We start from the raw sequence: 20000 nt of genomic DNA, 5'->3' as shown, positions 1-20000 counted from the left end.
AGGCTCGGTCAACTGGAATGTGTATTATCCATATAAGAGATATTCCAATTGAGAAGATCTATCGACCTGAGACGAAGAGAAGGTCTATCTATTTGATTGAGTTATTCAGTTAAACCAATGATTCGTTATTGAGCAGATAGCAAAACCATTTCATCGGACATGCGCATTTTTGATTTTCCAATGGATTTACATGTTTCATTAATGGAAATTGTTTGATGTAGTGAGTAATAGGTTCTGGTTGTTCGCCGTTCCAGAATTCTTGTTTAGGCAGTTCATACCATCCATACATAGTGTTTTTGATCTAAGATTTCAATTGTTCCATGTTTCAGCAGTAGCATATTGCTCCATGGAGCTAAGGTCCAAAATATGGAATAAACAAGTGTTCCACGACTCTACCACCCGGTCAATTCTGTTCCACTTAATCCCTCTTTCACGGCCAACATATCTTTCCGGCTAAGGAATGGGAAATCTTTCTCCTGGTGCATGAATCAAATGTTTCATTTCATCCGGGAAAAGCCATCTCTTTCTCAACAATGTCTTTGTCATTTGATCCAATAGCGTTCCGTTATTAGATAGGAACAGATTTGATAAATACTGATAACTCTCGGATAGAGTATTAGAACGGAAAGATCCATTAGATAATGAACTATTAGTATTAGTTCTAAGCCATCTCTGGCGATGAATCAACAATTCGAAGTGCTTTTCTTGCGTATTCTTGATCAACCAGCGTTGATATATAGATGTAGGAGAATTTGTTTGGGAAGTAATAAGTCCCTTTGACATCTCTTCATCTGCAAAAGATTCTCGACGTGAAAACACAGAGACAAAGGGCTGATCTTTGAATAGGAAAAAGAATTGATCTGCAGGGTCCCAAATGAATTGGCTTATTCGAAAAAACCCTTGTTCTTTGGAAGATCTATCTCGTGTCTGGTACTGCACGGTTCCACTCCGCAAGAACTCCGAATCATTCTCTGAAGCTTATCCTCTTTATGATAAATGATCCGCTTGTCCCGAAATGACCTGACCCAATAGGAAATCCCAATTTATTGGGCCTTTCGATAAAATCAAATAGATTGCCATGAGGGCGCCATAGTCTAGGAGCCCAAACTATGTGATTGAATAATCCTCATCCTCCTTTATCTGTTGCAGGTCGAGGGTTCCTTCTCCTTCCCCTTCTTCAAACCCCGATTCGTATTTTTCATATAGAAATCTCTGATCAACGATAGAACAAGATCCATTTTGCATCATATCTAACTGATTCCTTGTTCGGACGAAGAAGCAATGTCACTCGATCATATCAAACTGACTGCATTCTGTCCGTGAGTATCCCACCAGAGCGCTTTCTAATAGGCCATGAACTAGATCAGAATCATTCTCAACGAATCCATAAGAAGTGATCCAATTTTGTTCATCGGGTCCCCAAAGATCTTGAGCGACCGATCCGGCAGAACAACTCAAAAGATAAAGAAGTATCGTTAATTTCTTCATGCTCGTTCCAAGTTCGAAGTACCATTTGGACAAATAAGAATCCCCTTCCTTACATGATTTCTTCTTCATATAGATAGATATAGGATCTATGGAGCAATTACTTAGAAGTACATTTTGTGCAACAGCCCTTCCTATCTGATAGAAAAGGATCTCATGATACTGAACGGATCTTACCTGGGATCGCAAATCCCAAGTTTGTCTATGAAGAGCTGATCTAATTGTATTAGTGTCTATAATGATTTCTTTTGTGTAATACTAATTGATAGGACCTCATTGGTAAGTGCTACAAGATCTCGTGCATTGGAACCCATGGTTATGGATCCGAATCCATTAGTATGGGACATTTTCTTTTCCAAGCGGAATCCCCTAGTATATGAAAGAATGAAAAAGTGCTTTCGTTGTTGTGGAATAAGAAGCCTTCGTATCTTAATGCAGTATTTGATTTATTCGAGCTATTAGAGCGGGATCCACTTTTTGGGAATATGAGTCGAAGCAATAACAAGAATATTTCTAGTGGAACATCTTTCACAATCCCTGGGGAGATGGTTCACTAATAGACCGAGGGATAAGTAATTCGACTCATTCACATAAAGATCATGAATGTTGGAATCCATATTATGCAAGGAGACATTGCTTTGCTAATTCTAATGAAGGTGATCTCAAATGGTCTATTTTCGGCGTCATATACATAGTTAGCACATTCGGCATAGTTAGCAGCTCCGTATCAAGGTCATCATCGTCACGATCATCAATATCGATATCGTCACGATCCTCAATATCGATATCATCAATAAGATAACCTTGATTGTCATCCAGGAACTTGTTCGGAAATACCGTAATGAAGGGAACATAGGAGTTTGTCACTCGGTATTTGACAAAATATGATCGTCCAGTTCCTATAAAACCTATCACTAAAATACCCCTAGAAGGGGGTAGGGCTAAGCGGAGCGAAAAGGGTTTTCCATGAGATGGGAAATGAGAACTATTAGCCCCACACGGGGTTTGTGAATAAGTAATTGTCTGATAATGAGCAAGAATATCCGTCTTTCTGCTAAACAGGATCTATTGAACTCATAATTCATTAGATACCTTTTTTGAATGTCAACTAAGTATCGTAAGTAAATGGATCCCGGTTGTTCAATCATTTGATAACCAGAGTCATTCTTTGATAAATGATCACTATGAGTCAGACTCAATAGAATTTGATCAATCCTTTTTTCTGTCGTTAAGGTGGAGAACTGAACTAAGAATTCTCTTTCTGCATCATCAATCCAATCACTGTTCGCGACCCAGGATTCTATTTGATCATCAATCCAATCACTGTTCACGTTTTTTCTTATCAATGAATAGATCTCTTTACTTGTACGACTTAGATGTCTCGTATTTCTCGAAAAAGTGATTGAATTGATGGGATTTGGTATGATACTTATGAGATAGATGATATCGATGAGATTGATATTCAAATCTTTCTTCTTAGAACGTATTGATTTGACCCCATAAGTGGGACCACCACTCAATAGCATGTTGCCACCAGAAGCAGAACTCCGTATTTCTTCCAGAGAATCTCCTAATTGTTCCAGAGCAACTAGAAAGAGATTCTTTAACCAGAAAGAATTCAGTTCAGGTGGAGGATACCTATCCAGAAGTTTTCGCAACTCAATCATGTATGATGGAATCATCAAAGATTTGATCTTTTCTAACTCTGTCTGTAACTCACTAGAGACTCGGGAAATAAAGAGAAGATGCGTACGAACGAGATATCCAGCAACAAGAAGAAGGAAAAGGATTGAATAGAGGAACTCCGAGCATTTGGTGATCTCAGATGTGTCCACTTCAATGGAACGGGTGACTCATTATTTCGATGAATCATTTCTTCGGGCAGAAGAAGATTCTGTAAACACTTACTCGAAATCTCACTTATCAGATTCCATCGTGGAAGAATCGCCCACAATGGAATCTGAAGAATTGACCATGATATATCTGATCCATGCATAATATCATAAAAAAGGATACAAATTTGTGACTGCTACTTAGTATCGGCAATGGGTCTGAAAAAGTATCTAAAAGGATGAAATTTATATATTTGCACCCTGCCGAAGTAAGGAACCATGGCATATACGTTTGGAACAGATTCCATTTTGAGAGATTGAAAAGCACTATCTCGTTGAAAGGCTCTATACATCTGCCGTTCTCAACGCATTTCTTTAGACAAAGATTCCGTTTTTTTGCGGATGGTAAATCTTTCTCAGAACATGGAGTGTGAATCAAACCCATGTTTGAATTGAAACTGAGATACTGATGCAAGTTCTTCCCTTCTGAATCAGATAGATTCATATCTGAAAGAGGCTGACAATAAGTTGAAAGAGGCTGAGATTTGTACAAGTTATACGTTTCGTCACCACTTTGTGGAAAATCGTTAGGTATGAATATGTCAGATACCTGTGACTCGATTGGTGAAATAGTATCTCTCTCCAAAAAAACATGTTTTTTTTACCGACGCACAAAGAAAATATCTTGTTGCGGATGAACGAGATATGGAGGAATTGTCCATATGTAAGATCATAATTATCGATACGGGTCTTTTCCGCATAAAAAGGGAATCTTTTGTTAGAATAGAAGCAGAAGTGATGTGGATTATTCAAGAATCGAAGTAGATTTGCTTTATAAAAAGAAGATATCAATGAACTTCTATGAAATGGTTTCACGGGATTCAGCCAATTGTCCCGATCGTGGGATATCATTGAGAAATAGGAATCGGTGTTATCAAAGAATTTCCTGCGATTATTCCTAGTATGGAGTGAGTCAATCATCCACTTTGGTATCTTATTGAACAAAATGCTGATATTGTTCCCCATTGATCAAGATTTCGATCTTTGGGAAGTATCATGATCATCCAATAGAAGGGTTTCAATTTATTCAAATGAACGATTTGAACACCTATTGATTCTAACAACTGATTGCAGAGTTGATCATTCGGACCTTTCAATTCATAGATGTGGATCTCGGACCTATGAATGGGGATATTCCCGATACTCACAAAGAAAAAAGTAAGTGACTTAGACAAAAAGAGAAGTGACTTGGACAAAAAGAAATGAAGTGACTTAGACAAATCTTGTTTGTCGATAACCTTGGACCAATCAATCGAATGTTGATTAATACGTAATCGATCGAACACCACTTGAAAACGGTTCTTCTGTTCAGAAACGAAATGCTCCAAATGCTCCTGGAAATTCTTGCTCCCATTGGACCATTTGTATCTATATGCATTAGGATCCCGATTCATGGATCTCTCGGTTCGAGAAATAAGAGGATCGAACCATTTCTTCTGACTCTTTTTCACATTCGATAAATGTTGGTTGATCATATATTTCATTATAGTTATATGATTCAGAGTATCATTTCCTATTTGATCCCTTTGAATTCCATATTCGAAGTTGCGATCGGATCTATTCATTAAAAGAATCTATTCGATAGATTTCTTATGTACCCATAGGTGCTATATTGGATTTGAATCAGATTTCGGATCAATCTATATTGATTGACTGCCTCCATTATGTTGTTGCTAGCAATACCACTATTTTGGGTTTTGGATCTTCCAAACCATTCCTGCAGGAGATCCGGACCCATTTTTTTCTGATCCTTCGATAAAAAGATTCATTCTCTTCATCAAAAATATGAGGTAGAACCAATAAAGAGTTCTTTTTCGATTCATCCCTGGAGTTGAATACCTCATTCAAGAATTTTTTTGATCCAACCCGTAGGAATCAATAGAAAAGGCAAATCCCTTATGATACACCGGATCAGGCTCGGTTATTGATAGAGTGAATAGATCTGCCATTTCTTGAAATCTCTCTTCTGATTCAAAATCGTGGTGCAACGTGTATCTCCCTTTGTTCCGGTCATGGAATAGATGGAATAAATCACAAAATGGGTTTTTGTTCAAGAATGAGATCTTATTAGAACTGTCCATATCCGGTTCATCCTTCGGAACCATATCACATCCCCGATCTGATGAAATAGGATGAATTGAGACGGTATTTTGTAAATACGTAATTATCTTGAATATATCAACCATTTCTTTCTTTTCCGATCGCCTGGAAGGGACAAAAGAAAAAACATCTTGTTGTTTCTTCAACAATTTCTGATCTCTAGTGAACCTCTCAGTAGCATTCGAAACCAGATGAAGTTCTGACCATCTGTCGGAGAAAAAAGAACGAATTGATCTTGTAGGATTCCCAAGAAATTCTTCGATTTTTTCCGGAAACAGATGATTATTCATCTGCTTTTCACGTTCCGTGAATAGCCGGGACATTGAGGAATATCCAGAAGGGTATTTCGGGAATCGATCTGATTCTATCTCTGTTCGTTCCGTTTGAAGAGAGGAAGGATCCCAAAGAATCAATCTTTCTTTTAGTTGCTGAATCTCTGTTTGATTGATCAATGTGTGATATTCCGAATCCTCATTCCTAATGGAATCGAAATGATCTCTGGATTGATCAGAAGATCCTTTCAATTGGCTAGAATCCGTTACTTGAACGAAATAGATCTTGTGGAATCATATTGAATATTTGACGATACATTCCGTACCTTGCTAAAAAACCGATCCTTGTTACCAACCACATATTGTCTAACCAAATCAAATTCTCTCTCGATACGTTCCTCAAAAAATCCGATTCGTGCTGATTCTTCCCCCAACTAACGAAGAGATCTTGGTGGAATTGCCACATATGAATTGAGCACAATTTTGCAAAGAAATATCCCACTTGTTCTCGAGAAGAGATGGGAAACATGCTCATATCATTTGATGGAATAGTTGCCTCAGCTCCTTGTTGTTTGAGGAAACCCTCCACTTCAATTGGTCTTTTTCACGAAAAGCAGACATGAGATAACAAATCAAGTGTTTCGCTAAGATTTCGAATAGCTGTCCCGAATTCAAATTGATTATGTTTCGCTTCTTCCTCGGAGAAACACGATCAAACAATTCCCAACCATGGTCCTTGCGGATCGGATCATCCATATAGGATACAAAAAGAAACTCCAGATATTTGATATCTTTCTCTTTGAATGAGATCTCAATTCCAGCTACTGTTTCATTAGATATCTTACAACTAGAATCCCTCTTTTTTCCGATCCAGTTCCTCCACCACCGCGAACCCCAGTTAGATTCAGGCATGATACACTTTTTAGTTATTGGGAGGACCCAAGTACTCTCTTTCGGATCCATGAAACAACTCTCAGAGATCTTTTTCCCTTTTGGAAGATACAGGAGCGAAACAATCAACCTATTGATATTGGGAGACCAAAAAGATTCTTCCAATGTATCATTTCTGGGTCCAATGGAATTCATAGGTATAGGAAGAAGCCCCATCAATAGAGATTTTTTCTTTCGACCATATTTCGATTGTTAATACGATATATAAGGACCGCTACTACAAGCAGTACTACACCTTTGATCGTGAAAGTGAAATATCGATTGCTTGTTGAACCCTGTGAATCACGTGAAAGCAGGACACTCCAAGTTTGGGGGCCAAGGAGTTTCACAAAACGTTCTTGGTGGAAAAAAATGTGAGTGAAAGACACCACTGAATCGAATTTGGTCCATGAATCTAAGAAATAGCGAGAATTCTTGATCTCTCTCAATATCTCTCTCAATTCCAAAATACAGGATTTGAATTGATGCCGTTTCATTGATTTCTCCTAAACGAAAGATTATATTTCAATTGAAATCCACTTACACAAAGACAGCCCCCGTTGATGACGAGTCTCCGCGAAGCATCCATGGCTGAATGGTTAAAGCGCCCAACTCATAATTGGCAAATTCGTAGGTTCAATTCCTGCTGGATGCACGCGAATTGGAACGTTCAATAATAGAATTGGCTCCGTATCAACGGAATCTCATCATCCATAGATAACTAATTGGTATATTCATACTATAAGAATAAGATAGAAACGGTAGAAACGGTAAGAATTCTAATTCTTATAGATACTGGAACTCATAGGGAAGAAAATGGATTTATGGATGGAATCAAATATGCAGTATTTACAGAAAAAAGTATTCGGTTATTGGGGAACAATCAATATACTTCTAATGTCGAATCAGGATCAACTAGGACAGAAATAAAGCATTGGATCGAACTCTTCTTTGGTGTCAAGGTAGTAGCTATGAATAGCCATCGACTCCGGGAAAGGGTAGAAGAATGGGACCTATTATGCGACATACAATGCATTACAGACGTATGATCATTACGCTTCAACCGGGTTATTCTATTCCACCTCTTATAGAGAAAAGAACTTAAATAAAAAAAATAAATACTTAATAACATGGCCATACATTTATACAAAACTTCTACCCTAGCACACGCAAAGGAGCCGTAGACAGTCAAGCGAAATCCAATCCACGAACAAATTTGATCTATGGACAGCATCGTTGTGGTAAAGGTCGTAATGCCAGAGGAATCATTACCGCAAGGCATAGAGGGGGAGGTCATAAGCGTCTATACCGTAAAATCGATTTTCGACGGAATGCAAAAGACATATCTGGTAGAATCGTAACCATAGAATACGACCCTAATCGAAATGCATACATTTGTCTCATACACTATGGGGATGGTGAGAAGAGATATATTTTACATCCCAGAGGGGCTATAATTGGAGATACCATTGTTTCTGGTACAGAAGTTCCTATATCAATGGGAAATGCCCTACCTTTGAGTGCGGTTTGAACTATTGATTTACGTAATTGGAAGTAACCAATTAGGTTTACGACAAAACCTAGAAATCGATCACTGATCCAATTTGAGTACCTCTACGGGATAGACCTCAACAGAAAACTGAAGAGTAACGGCAGCAGGTGATTGAGTTCAGTGGTTCCTCATATAAAATTATTGACTCTAGAGATATGGTAATATGGAGAAGACAAAATTGTTTGAAGCACGGATAGAACCGGAAGCGCCCTTGTTTCAAAGAGAGGAGGATGGGTTATTCACATTTCATTTGATGGTCAGAGGCGAATTGAAAGCTAAGCAGTGGTAATTCTAAAGATCCCCGGGGGAAAATAGAGATGTCTCCTACGTTACCCGTAATATGTGGAATGGAAGTATCGACGTAATTTCATAGAGTCATTCGGTCTGAGTGCTACATGAAGAACATAAGCCAGATGACGGAATGGGGAGACCTAGGATGTAGAAGATCGTAGCATGAGTGATTCGGCAGATTTGGATTCCTATATATCCACTCATGTGGTACTTCATCATACGATTCATATAAGATCCATCTGTCTAGATATCATCATCTACATCCAGAAGCCGTATGCTTTGGAAGAAGCTTGTACAGTTTGGGAAGGGTTTTGATTGATCAAAAAGAAGAATCTACTTCAACCGATATGCCCTTAGGCACGGCCATACATAACATAGAAATAACACTTGGAAAGGGTGGACAATTAGCTAGAGCAGCAGGTGCTGTAGCGAAACTGATTGCAAAGAGGGTAAATCGGCCACATTAAGATTACCATCTGGAGAGGTTCGTTTGATATCCAAAAACTGCTCAGCAACAGTCGGACAAGTGGGTAATGTCGGGGCGAACCAGAAAAGTTTGGGTAGAGCCGGATCTAAATGTTGGCTAGGTAAGCGTCCTGTAGTAAGAGGAGTAGTTATGAACCCTGTAGACCATCCCATGGAGGTGGTGAAGGGAGGGCCCCGATTGGTAGAAAAAAACCCACAACTCCTTGGGTTATCCCGCGCTTGGAAGAAGGAGTAGGAAAAGGAATAAATATAGTGATATTTTTATTCTTCGTCGCCGTAAATAGAAGAGAAAGAAAAATAATGAATGATGTAAAATTAAATCAAATTGGTTTTTTCGTCTTCACAAAATGAAAAAATGAAAGAAGGGGAGTAATCACTTGTGGCCCGTTCATCTAAAAAAATCCTTTTGTGGCTAATCACTTATTAAGTAAATTGAGAAGCTCAACAAGGCAGAGGAAAGAGTATAATAGTAACTTGGTCCGAGCATCGACCATTATATTTGCAATGGTCGGTCATACAATTGCTGTTCATAACGGAAAGGAGCATTTACCTATTTATATAACGGAGCGTATGGTGGGTCACAAATTGGGAGAATTCGCGCCTACTCTGACTTTCCGGGACACGCGAGAAACGATAATAGATCTCGGCGATAATGATAATATTAATATAGTTAATGTATTAATGTAATCAAAAGTTAAATAAGTGCTCTCATGATTTATTCTTATTTTTATTGGTGTGTGTGAGGTAAAACCCTATGACTATGATAAAGAAGACCTCGGTACAGAAATACGAGCTTTAGCTCGACATATAGGTATGTCTGCTCAAAAGCACGAAGGGTAATTGATCAAATTCGCGGTTGCTCCTATGAGCAAACACTTATGATACTGGAACTCATGCCTTATCGAGCATGTTACCCCATTTTCAAATTAGTTTATTCCGCAGCAGCAAATGCTAGTCACAATAGGGGTTTGAAAGAAGCTGATTTATTTATTAGTAAAGCCGAAGTCAACGAAGGTGTTATCGTCAAAGGTTAAAACCGCGAGCTCGGGGACGTAGTTACCCAATAAAAGACCCACCTGTCATATAACTATTGTATTGAGCGAAAGACCTAACTTCAATTTAAAAATATTTGATTTTCAAAACATGACTTTTAGTTTAGAAAGAGAATATTGGTAGGTAGATATGGGACAGAAAATAAATCCACTTGGTTTCAGACTTGGTACAACCAAAGTCATCGTTCCTTTTGGTTCGCACAACCAAAAAATTATTCCAAAGGTCTCCAGGAAGATGAAAAAATACGGGATTGTATCAAGAATTATGTACAAAAACATATGAGAATATCCTCAGGTTTTGAAGGAATTGCACGTATAGATATTAAAAAAGAATCGATTTGATCCAAGTCATAATTCATATTGGATTCGCCAATATGTTAATAGAGGGTCGAGCCCGAGGAATCGAAGAATTACAGACTAATGTACAAAAAAGCTTTCATTCTGTGAACCGAAGACTCAACATTGCTATCGCAAGAGTTGCAAGACCTTACGGGCAACCTAATATTCTTGCAGAATATATCGCTCTGCAATTAAAGAATAGAGTTTCCTTTAGAAAGGCAATGAAAAAAGCTATTGAATTAGCTGAACAAGCGGATGCAAAGGGAATTCAGGTACAAATTGCAGGACGTCTCAATGGAAACGAATTGCCCGCGTTGAATGGATTAGAGAAGGTAGGGTTCCCCTACAGACCATTCGAGTGAAAATTGATTATTGTTCCTATCCAGTTCGAACTATCTATGGAGTATTAGGGATAAAATTTGGATATTTTTGGATGAAGAGTAATGGCTCCTTTTCTTGCGATTCTATTCATGGATACTTATCCATGGACAGGGCAAAAACTCATTTAGTTTAGGTCTTTTTCCGTTTAGTCAAAACGGATCAATTATATATGTTTGAATAACAATTCGATTTACCACTTTGATATGATAGAATTGCTATGCTTAGTGTGTGACTCGTTGGGACTAAAAGAAAGAATTGGACCCTACCTAATATAATATAAATTAATAACCAGCTCATTGCTTCGTATTCTCAAGATCCAAGGAATCGGTCATTATATGAGATATAATCATATATTTGTAGCAACTGAAATCCTTTTTCAATAAAGTAAAATGAATCTTGATTGATTGTGTAAGTTGTGAAACCAAATAGAGGGATGCGGATGAATGGAAGGATGAGAGAAAGAGAGAAGGGGAAAAGAAATGATTATTATTCCAATATGTATGGTCTATGAATCATCTTAGAAAGGGCAATGTGATAAGGATCATATACTATAATATAATTCAATTATCTATAATTGAGATAGATTTCAAAAATAAAGAGCATTGAGTCGATAGAGACTGAGGAGATTGACTCAGGGACAGATTAATTAGAAGCTCCATTGCAGAATTCAGACCTCGACATTAATGGAGGAGAAGCTATGGGAACGACGGAACCTGTGACTGCGGAGGATTCGATTGAAACGAATCTAATGATTCACTGGACGGGATGGCGGAACGCGCCGGGAACGAACTGATTTCTTCGAAGAGGTTATGGAGCGACCCTACGAATAAAGCAGATAAATATAAAAGAGTAAATATTCGCCCGCGAAATTTCATCCATTAAATAATCCTAATATTATTTATTGTTTATTTATCGTTTCATTCGCGAGGAGCTGGATGAGAAGAAACTCTCATGTCCGGTTCTGTAGTAGAGATGGAATTGAGACACTACCATCAACTATAACCCAAAAGAACCAGGTTTCGTAAACAACATAGAGGAAGAATGAAAGGAGTATCTTATCGGGGCAATCGTATTTGTTCGGTAAATATGCGCTTCAGGCACTTGAACCCGCTTGGATCACTTAGACAATAGAAGCAGGGCGCCGCGCAATGACACGATATGCCGCGTGGCGGAAAATATGGGTAGTATATTCCCCGACAAACCGTTACACTAAGACCCGCGGAAACACGTATGGGTTCGGGGAAGGGATCTCCTGAATATTGGGTATCCGTCGTTAAACGGATCGAATACTTTATGAAATGGGCGGAGTATCAGAAACCGTAGCCAGAGCCGCTATGGAAATAGCGGCGCGCAAAATGCCTATACGAACAAATTCGTTATTGCGGAATAGGGATATCGGACCAAAGGGATATTTATGAATGATGAAAATTAATCTATATCGCTGGTTTACTTATTTCTGGACAGAAATTTTCTTTTCCCCTCGCTCTTGCATTGAAAGAACTCAAATAAAGAAAGATGATTCAACCTCAGACCTTTTTGAATGTAGCGGACAACAGCGGAGCTCGAAATTGATGTGTATTCGATCATAGGAGCTAGTAATTACCGATATGCTCATATCGGTGACGTTATTGTTGCTGTAATCAAAGAAGCAGTGCCAAATATGCCCTGGAAGATCAGAAGTAATCAGAGCTGTAATTGTACGTACATGTAAAGAACTCAAGCGCGACAACGGTATGATAATCCGGTATGATGACAATGCAGCAGTTGTCATTGATCAGAAGGAAATCCAAAAGGCACCCGAGTTTTTGGTTCGATTGCTCGTGAATTGAGACAGTTAAATTTCACTAAGATAGTCTCATTAGCTCCCGAAGTATTATAAATAATGACGCTAGTAGACGAGACAATGGGTAGTAGGGTCTTTGAAATGGATAAATTAGTAGATTATGTTCAGGCATATACCTTTAATGAAAAATAAAAAAAGAAACATGTTGATTATATCAAGCAAAAAAAATGATAGTTCGTCATGGGTAGAGACACTATTGCCGATATATAACTTATATAAGAAATGCTGACATGGATAAAAAAGGAACAGTTCGAATACCATCCACTAATATTACCGAAAACATTGTGAAAATACTTCTACGAGAGGGTTTATCGAAAATGTTAGGAAGCACCGGGAAAACAACAAGGATTTCTTGGTTTTAACCTACGACATAGAAGAAATAGGAAAAGAGCACATAGAATATTTTAAAGCGTATCAGCAGACCAGGTCTGCGAATCTATTCCAACTCTCAACGATTCCTAGGATTTCAGGCGGGATAGGGGTTGTAATTCTTTCTACTTCTAGGGGTATAATGACAGATCGAGAAGCTCGACTAGAAAGAATTGGAGGAGAAATTTTGTTTTATATATGGTGAGGTGATCCATCTGGTATACGAATTTGATACGTAACTTCCTATTTATGAAAAAGAGAGTAGGGTGGGTTGTTAATGTCACTCCTCCTACATTAGTTAATACTTCAAGGAGGTTACTGGAATGAAAGAACAAAAATTGATCCTGAAGGTTTAATTACTGAATCACTTCCCAATGGCATGTTCTGGGTTCGCTTAGATAACGAAGACCTGGTTCTAGTTATGTTTCAGGGCGGATACGACGTAGTTTTATACGAATACTACCAGGAGATAGAGTAAAATAGAAGTCAGCCGTTATGATTCAACAAGGGGAGTTAATTTATAGACTTCGCAATAAGATTCAAACGATTAGGTATTTAAATTTTCATGGGGATAAATTTTAAGGCTCAAACACTAACTTAAGGTGAATTAAGAAAAGAGACTTATTTTCTTTCAAGAGTAGATTCGGATTAAGGACAACAAATATGAAATAGAGCTTCTGTTCGTAAGATTTGTGAAAATGTCGACTGATCCGTAGGCGAGGACGATTATAGTAATTTGTTCTAATCCGAACATAAACAGGAACAGGGATAATATTTATAAAAAAAAAAGAACTTCACTTTCTAAGAGACCTAATGTACAAATAAATAAAGAATTTGTTTTCACATGAAATGGATATATCCGTATATCTCTGACTCATATTTATGAGATGGCAAATAGAATATGACAAAACCTATACCAAGAATTGGTTCACGTAGAAATAGCCGTATTAGTTCACGTAAGAGTGGGTGTAGAACACCAATAGGAGTTATTCATGTTCAAGCGAGTTTCAACAATACTATTGTTACTGTTACAGACCCACAAGGTCGGGTCGTTTCTTGGTCTTCTGCGGGTACCTGTGGATTCAAGGGCACAAGAAGGGGTACCCCATTTGCTGCTCAAACCGCAGCAGGAAATGCTATTCGTGCGGTAGTAGACCAGGGTATGCAACGAGCAGAAGTCATGATAAAGGGTCCCGGTCTCGGGAGAGATGCAGCATTACGAGCGATTCGTAGAAGTGGTATACTATTAAATTTTGTACGTGACGTAACCCCTATGCCGCATAATGGATGTAGACCGCCAAAAAAAAGGCGCGTTTAGAAATAAAAATGGAAAAGATTCCAATCCAAGAGAAATAAATAATTAAATGATCTCATCAAATAATATTATATTAGTATGGTTCGGGAGGAAGTACCAGTATCCACTCGGACGCTACAGTGGAAGTGTGTTGAATCAAGAGCAGACAGCAAACGCCTTTATTATGGTCGTTTCGTTTTATCCCCACTTATGAAGGGTCAAGCCGATACAATCGGTATCGCGATGCGAAGGGCTTTACTTGGAGAACTAGAAGGAACATGTATTACGCGCGCAAAATCTGATAAGGTACCACATGAATATTCTACGATAGTAGGTATTGAAGAATCAGTCCATGAAATTTTAATGAATTTGAAAAAAATTGTATTTAGAAGTGATCTGTACGGAACTCTCGACGCATCTATCTATGTCAGGGGCCCTAGACACGTAACTGCTCAAGATATCATCTCACCACCTTCTGTAGAAATAGTTGATACTACACAGCATATAGCTGTCCTAACGGAACCGGTTGATTTGTGCATTGAATTAAAAATTGAGAGGGGTCGTGGATATTGTACGAGAACCCCAAATAACTATCAAGACGGAAGCTATCCTATAGATGCTGTATCCATGCCTGTTCGAAATGCGAATCATAGTATTCATTCTTATGGGAATGGGAATGAGAAACAAGAGATACTTTTTCTTGAAATATGGACGAATGGAAGTTTAACTCCTAAGGAAGCGCTTTATGAAGCTTCTCGTAATTTGATCGATTTATTTATTCCTTTTTTACATGCGGAGGAACAGGACATAAATAGAAATATGGAGGACAATCAAAAAAGGGCTAGTGTGCCCTTTTTTACCTTTGATGATGGATTGGATAATATGAAAAGAGAAATCATATTGAAACGTATTTTTATTGATCAATTAGAATTGCCTCCTAGGACTTATAACTGTCTCAAAAGGTCTAATATACATACATTGCTGGACCTTTTGAGTAAAAGTCAAGAAGATCTTATGAGAATTGAGCATTTTCGCGTAGAAGACGTAAAACAAATATTCGACATTCTACAGAAGGGTTTCACAATCGACTTGCTTAAAAATTCAACTCAGTTTGAATCCCGTTGAAATTTTTTTTTCATTTCGAATGAAAGCACGAAATGAAAAAATTATAAATGAAAGACTATTTATTAACTAGAAAATAATGAAATAAAATTTCTATTATTTTCTTATCTTTATCTTATTTCTTATTTTTTATAACTAAACTAACTATAAAATTATACTATAATTATTCTTCCTATATATTACAAATTATTATTCAATTCGAATTGAATAATAATTTGTAATATATAATCAATATACACACTAAAATATACACACTAACGAAAAAAGAAGAAACAAAAACAAAGTCTGTTTTGAATCTTCAGCATAGTCTGTATTCGTGGATTCTTCAGAATAGATCTATAATCAAATGAAAGAGATGTATCTAGGAGGATAAACTTTGAAGTATGCCTAACTAGATACATACGTAATATCCCGCCTTACCTTAGTATTTCAAGATCTATTTTAATTTGAAAAAGACCTAAAGTTAGAGACTTATCAATAGGTAATGTTGCTCCAATACCTAACCAAAGGGCTACTGCCGTACCAATCAAAAAGACTGTTGTAGCTACTGGGCGACGGAATGGATTTTGGAATTTATTAACATTTTCCAAAAAGGGTACTGTCAATAATCCCGCTGGTACCGAAACCATTAAAAGAACACCCAATAACTTATTGGGTACTGTACGGAGTATTTGAAATACGGGAAAGAAGTACCATTCGGGTAATATTTCCAAAGGAGTTGCAAATGGATCTGCCGGTTCACCAATCATTGATGGCTCTAGAACCGCTAGACCTACGTTACATGCAATAGTACCTAGAATTACTACGGGAAAAATATATAAAAGATCATTAGGCCATGCCGGTTCCCCATAATAATTATGTCCCATCCCCTTAGCCAATTTTGCTCTTAATACAGGATCATTCAAGTCGGGTTTCTTTGTTATTGGGATAGGTGAATTCTTATGGATCCATCCCCCGAAAGAACCGGACATGATGATTTTTCATCATCCAGCTCGAGCAATAATCAAAGGAATGAAATGGATTCATATAAAATCCATATGCCATCCAGGAAACTATGTTCGTACAAATAAATGCTCAATACCCAAGTAGGCTTACATCGATCATGATCAAATGCTTTTTGGATTGTCTCATACCTTGTAATTGATGCACAATATTGTTTTTTAGAGTCTTCTTACGTACAAAGGATTTACTTGTTACTAATAAAGTCTAGCCTCGATTCTTCCTTAGATCCCGTGTTTCACTCCGATAGTATCATAGATCGGGGTCGATGCAGGGGAAATGAATGCATTCCCTACTATAAGTTAAATAAATGGAAGTGGAATAGATAGAACATAATCTGGATCATGCCACATCACTTATTCTACTAGATCTTACGAAGCCTATTCATGCATGACATGATTCGGGTCTGATCATAGAAAAGATTCTCCTCAAAGGAACCAGCCTATCCTCTTGCTCCGCAGGGGGGCGGCGGTTGGAACAGAGACACATTTGTTTATGAATTCCAATGTGGCAGATAATATATCTGCATGGACCAATCAATAGTTCAAGTCACACACTCCCATAATCCATCCTCTCCTCCGAGAATCCACTTCAACTGTTCGTATCAAATAAAAAATACTTCGTGGTTGAAGGGAAATATCCAAATAACATGTCTTATTCTTTTCAATAATCCATATTTATAGCAATGAAATACAAATACTATTTTTTTTGTTCCTACCCAAACAATATATTATATGATCTATTACAAATACCTATGCTCTGTCTTCTCTATAAAGGACCTGAAATACCTTGCTTACGTATCATTGAAAAGTGCATTAACATAAATACGGCGGTAAGAAGAGGTAATACAAAAGTGTGTAAACTATAAAAGCGGGTCAAAGTGGATTGACCCACGCTAGCACTTCCGCGTAATAACTCTACCAAGGGCGATCCCACTATAGGGATAGCCTCAGGTACACCAGTTACAATTTTGACTGCCCAATACCCAATTTGGTCCCAAGGTAAAGAATAACCAGTTACCCCAAAGGATGCAGTCAACACAGCCAGAACTACACCCGTAACCCAAGTCAATTCACGTGGTTTCTTAAAACCACCTGTGAGATAAACACGAAATACGTGCAGGATCATCATTAGAACCATCATACTTGCTGACCATCGATGAACTGATCGGATTAACCAACCGAAGTTGGCTTCAGTCATTATGTATTGAACAGAGGCAAAAGCTTCTGTGACGGTCGGGCGATAGTAAAAAGTCATAGCAAAACCCGTAGCTACTTGTACTAAAAAGCAAGTAAGTGTGATCCCTCCTAGACAATGAAATATATTGACATGAGGAGGAACATATTTACTAGTTATATCATCTGCAATCGCTTGAATCTCGAGACGCTCCTCGAACCAATCATATACTTTATTGAGATAGGTGAACCGAAGGCGAAGGGACTCCCCCTCTAAGAACCGTATATGAGAATTTCGTCTCGTACGGCTCAAGCGAAAACACCCCAATACTGGTTCTGGTTGCAACGTGCAATAGAAAAGAAAGATTTGAAACCTTTTAGAGACTTCACTTGATTCAATCTTTCCAGATAAAATGAGGGAACCAAAACTCTAAATCTCTTCTTTGTGATGATAGCGCCAAAATATCAAGTTGGCTCATCCTATGTTGATTGTTACAGGCCTTTTGAATGTTCTCTTACCCTATTTTATTTTTGTTTATACGTAATACATACGAATTTACTATTGATAGGAATTATCTTGTTGAGACCCTATGAATCAATTGAAACCTCAGATTCCTACTAGAACCACGATGATTCAACAAAGAACAAAACAGAACCAAAGAGTTCTCTGAGTAGGAACCCTTTCGTTTGATCATCACTTCACTTATTCAATGAACAGATATAATAACTAAGAATCCATAGAAATATTTGTCCTGTCCCTCGCTCAGCTCAAACTAAGCATGATTCTGAAGGAAAAAGGTGGTTCGATTTCTGAAACGCCTCATTGAAAAGTTAATTGAAAAAAATAATAGTAGTTGGAGGCCGGTCACGAGGTATGAATAGTAGGTATGAATCATAGTTTAAATAGTTCTTAATCTATTCCATATAGTCCGTGCTCCAGATACTAGACTGACTATCTGACGGGCTAGAACCATCTCTCTCGATGAGATGACAGACTTATTCTCTGTACTATCAATAGGTATAACAAGTCACACACTCATATTCCGGAAATACCGAAACAAAAGAATTCCGCGGTCGAACTACCAAACAGAATGAGATGACCTAGAAATCCGAATCCTAAGTGATTCTTTTTTTTATTGAAAGTTAGGACTTATCCGTTCTTCTGGACCTAACTTAATGAAATACCATCCAGTAAAACGGAAGAATTATAAATCTCCAAAATAATAGATAGGAATACTGCAAATAGAGCCATTGCGACACCCATAAGGGGTGTAGTTCCCCATCCAGGGGCTACTTTACCATATTCCGAATTCAATGGTTTTAATAAATCGCCTACAATAGTCCGTCTTGGCCCAGATCTGGAACTACCCTCAATGGTTTGTGTAGCCATAAATCCTATTCCGTGCATTGTTTGAGATCTGTTGACTTTGTATACGATTCCGTTGTAAATAAACTATCTTATCGTAGATCCATCGTGGTCTTGAAATCACTTAATAATGGAAACTGCAACTCTAGTCGCCATCTTCATATCTGGTTTACTTGTAAGCTTTACGGGGTATGCCTTATATACCGCCTTTGGGCAACCCTCTCAACAACTAAGAGATCCATTTGAGGAACACGGGGACTAGTTGAAATGATGACCCTCCTCATCGGAGGGTCATCATTTCAATTGAGATAATGAAAAATCATTTCATCTTTTTATTTGGAACCTTAGGCGGTTCTCGAAAAAAGATAGCAAAAAATATTATCCCCAGAGTCGAGACCAACAGGAATGTATAAACCAATGCTTCCATAGATTCGATCGTGTTTTACAATTATAGCTTCCATACCTGTTCATTTGGGATCATTTCCCAGACAAGTAAAGGTCAAGAGTAATAGGTGATGATTCGAATTAATATTTCTCCAGTACCCTATATGAAACATAGGCTAGACATATGAAAGAAATGTTGTATCAGACTACTTGTCTCCTTGTAGTTGGATCCCCCAGTTTTTGGAAGGTTCCAAATTCCACTTGAGCATCTAAATCTGGGTCGATACCAGCAAAAACATCTCTGAACAAGGTTCTAGCACCATGCCAAATGTGGCCGAAAAAGAAAAGCAAAGCAAACGAAGCATGTCCAAAAGTGAACCAACCCCTTGGACTACTACGAAAAACACCATCGGATTTCAAAGTAGCGCGATCCAATTCAAAAATTTCACCCAATTGGGCACGTCTAGCATATTTTTTCACAGTAGCAGGATCATTATAACTGACTCCATCGAGTTCACCACCATAGAACTCAACAGTTACACCCACTTGTTCGACACTATACTTGGATTCTGCCCTTCTAAAAGGAACATCGGCTCTCACAATTCCGTCTCCATCTACCAAAACTACCGGAAATGTTTCAAAGAAGGTAGGCATACGACGTACAAAAA

General features: G+C 38.0%; 4 protein-coding genes across 4 annotated transcripts; 1 reads left to right on the top strand and 3 right to left on the bottom strand.

Moving 5' to 3' along the window:
- Window positions 1-14243: 14243 nt before the first annotated feature.
- Window positions 14244-15564, top strand: LOC126409663 (DNA-directed RNA polymerase subunit alpha-like). The gene has a single exon (XM_050075540.1). The coding sequence runs from the start codon at window positions 14386-14388 to the stop codon at window positions 15409-15411; it is 1026 nt and encodes a 341-aa protein (XP_049931497.1). The 5' UTR covers window positions 14244-14385; the 3' UTR covers window positions 15412-15564.
- A 68-nt stretch (window positions 15565-15632) lies between these two features.
- LOC126409664 (cytochrome b6-f complex subunit 4) lies at window positions 15633-16395 on the bottom strand. Its single transcript, XM_050075541.1, has one exon. The coding sequence runs from the start codon at window positions 16377-16379 to the stop codon at window positions 15825-15827; it is 555 nt and encodes a 184-aa protein (XP_049931498.1). The 5' UTR covers window positions 16380-16395; the 3' UTR covers window positions 15633-15824.
- Window positions 16396-17161: 766 nt separating this feature from the next.
- LOC126409660 (cytochrome b6-like) lies at window positions 17162-19429 on the bottom strand. Its single transcript, XM_050075539.1, has 2 exons — window positions 19412-19429; window positions 17162-18012 (listed from the first exon to the last, which is right to left on the bottom strand). Exons 1-2 carry the CDS (start codon window positions 19427-19429, stop codon window positions 17176-17178), a joined length of 855 nt encoding a protein of 284 aa, XP_049931496.1. The 3' UTR covers window positions 17162-17175.
- On the bottom strand, window positions 18845-19995 carry LOC126409659 (photosystem II CP47 reaction center protein-like; the record flags this gene model as incomplete). The annotated part of the gene is made up of 1 exon (XM_050075538.1): window positions 18845-19995. A coding segment is annotated over one exon (462 nt), but the record flags the coding sequence as incomplete, so codon positions are not given.
- Window positions 19996-20000: the final 5 nt, after the last annotated feature.

The sequence above is a fragment of the Nymphaea colorata genome, unplaced genomic scaffold, assembly GCF_008831285.2.
Source record: "Nymphaea colorata isolate Beijing-Zhang1983 unplaced genomic scaffold, ASM883128v2 scaffold0704, whole genome shotgun sequence".
Taxonomy (NCBI): Eukaryota; Viridiplantae; Streptophyta; class Magnoliopsida; order Nymphaeales; family Nymphaeaceae; genus Nymphaea; species Nymphaea colorata.
This window is presented reverse-complemented; position numbering and strand designations above follow the sequence as displayed.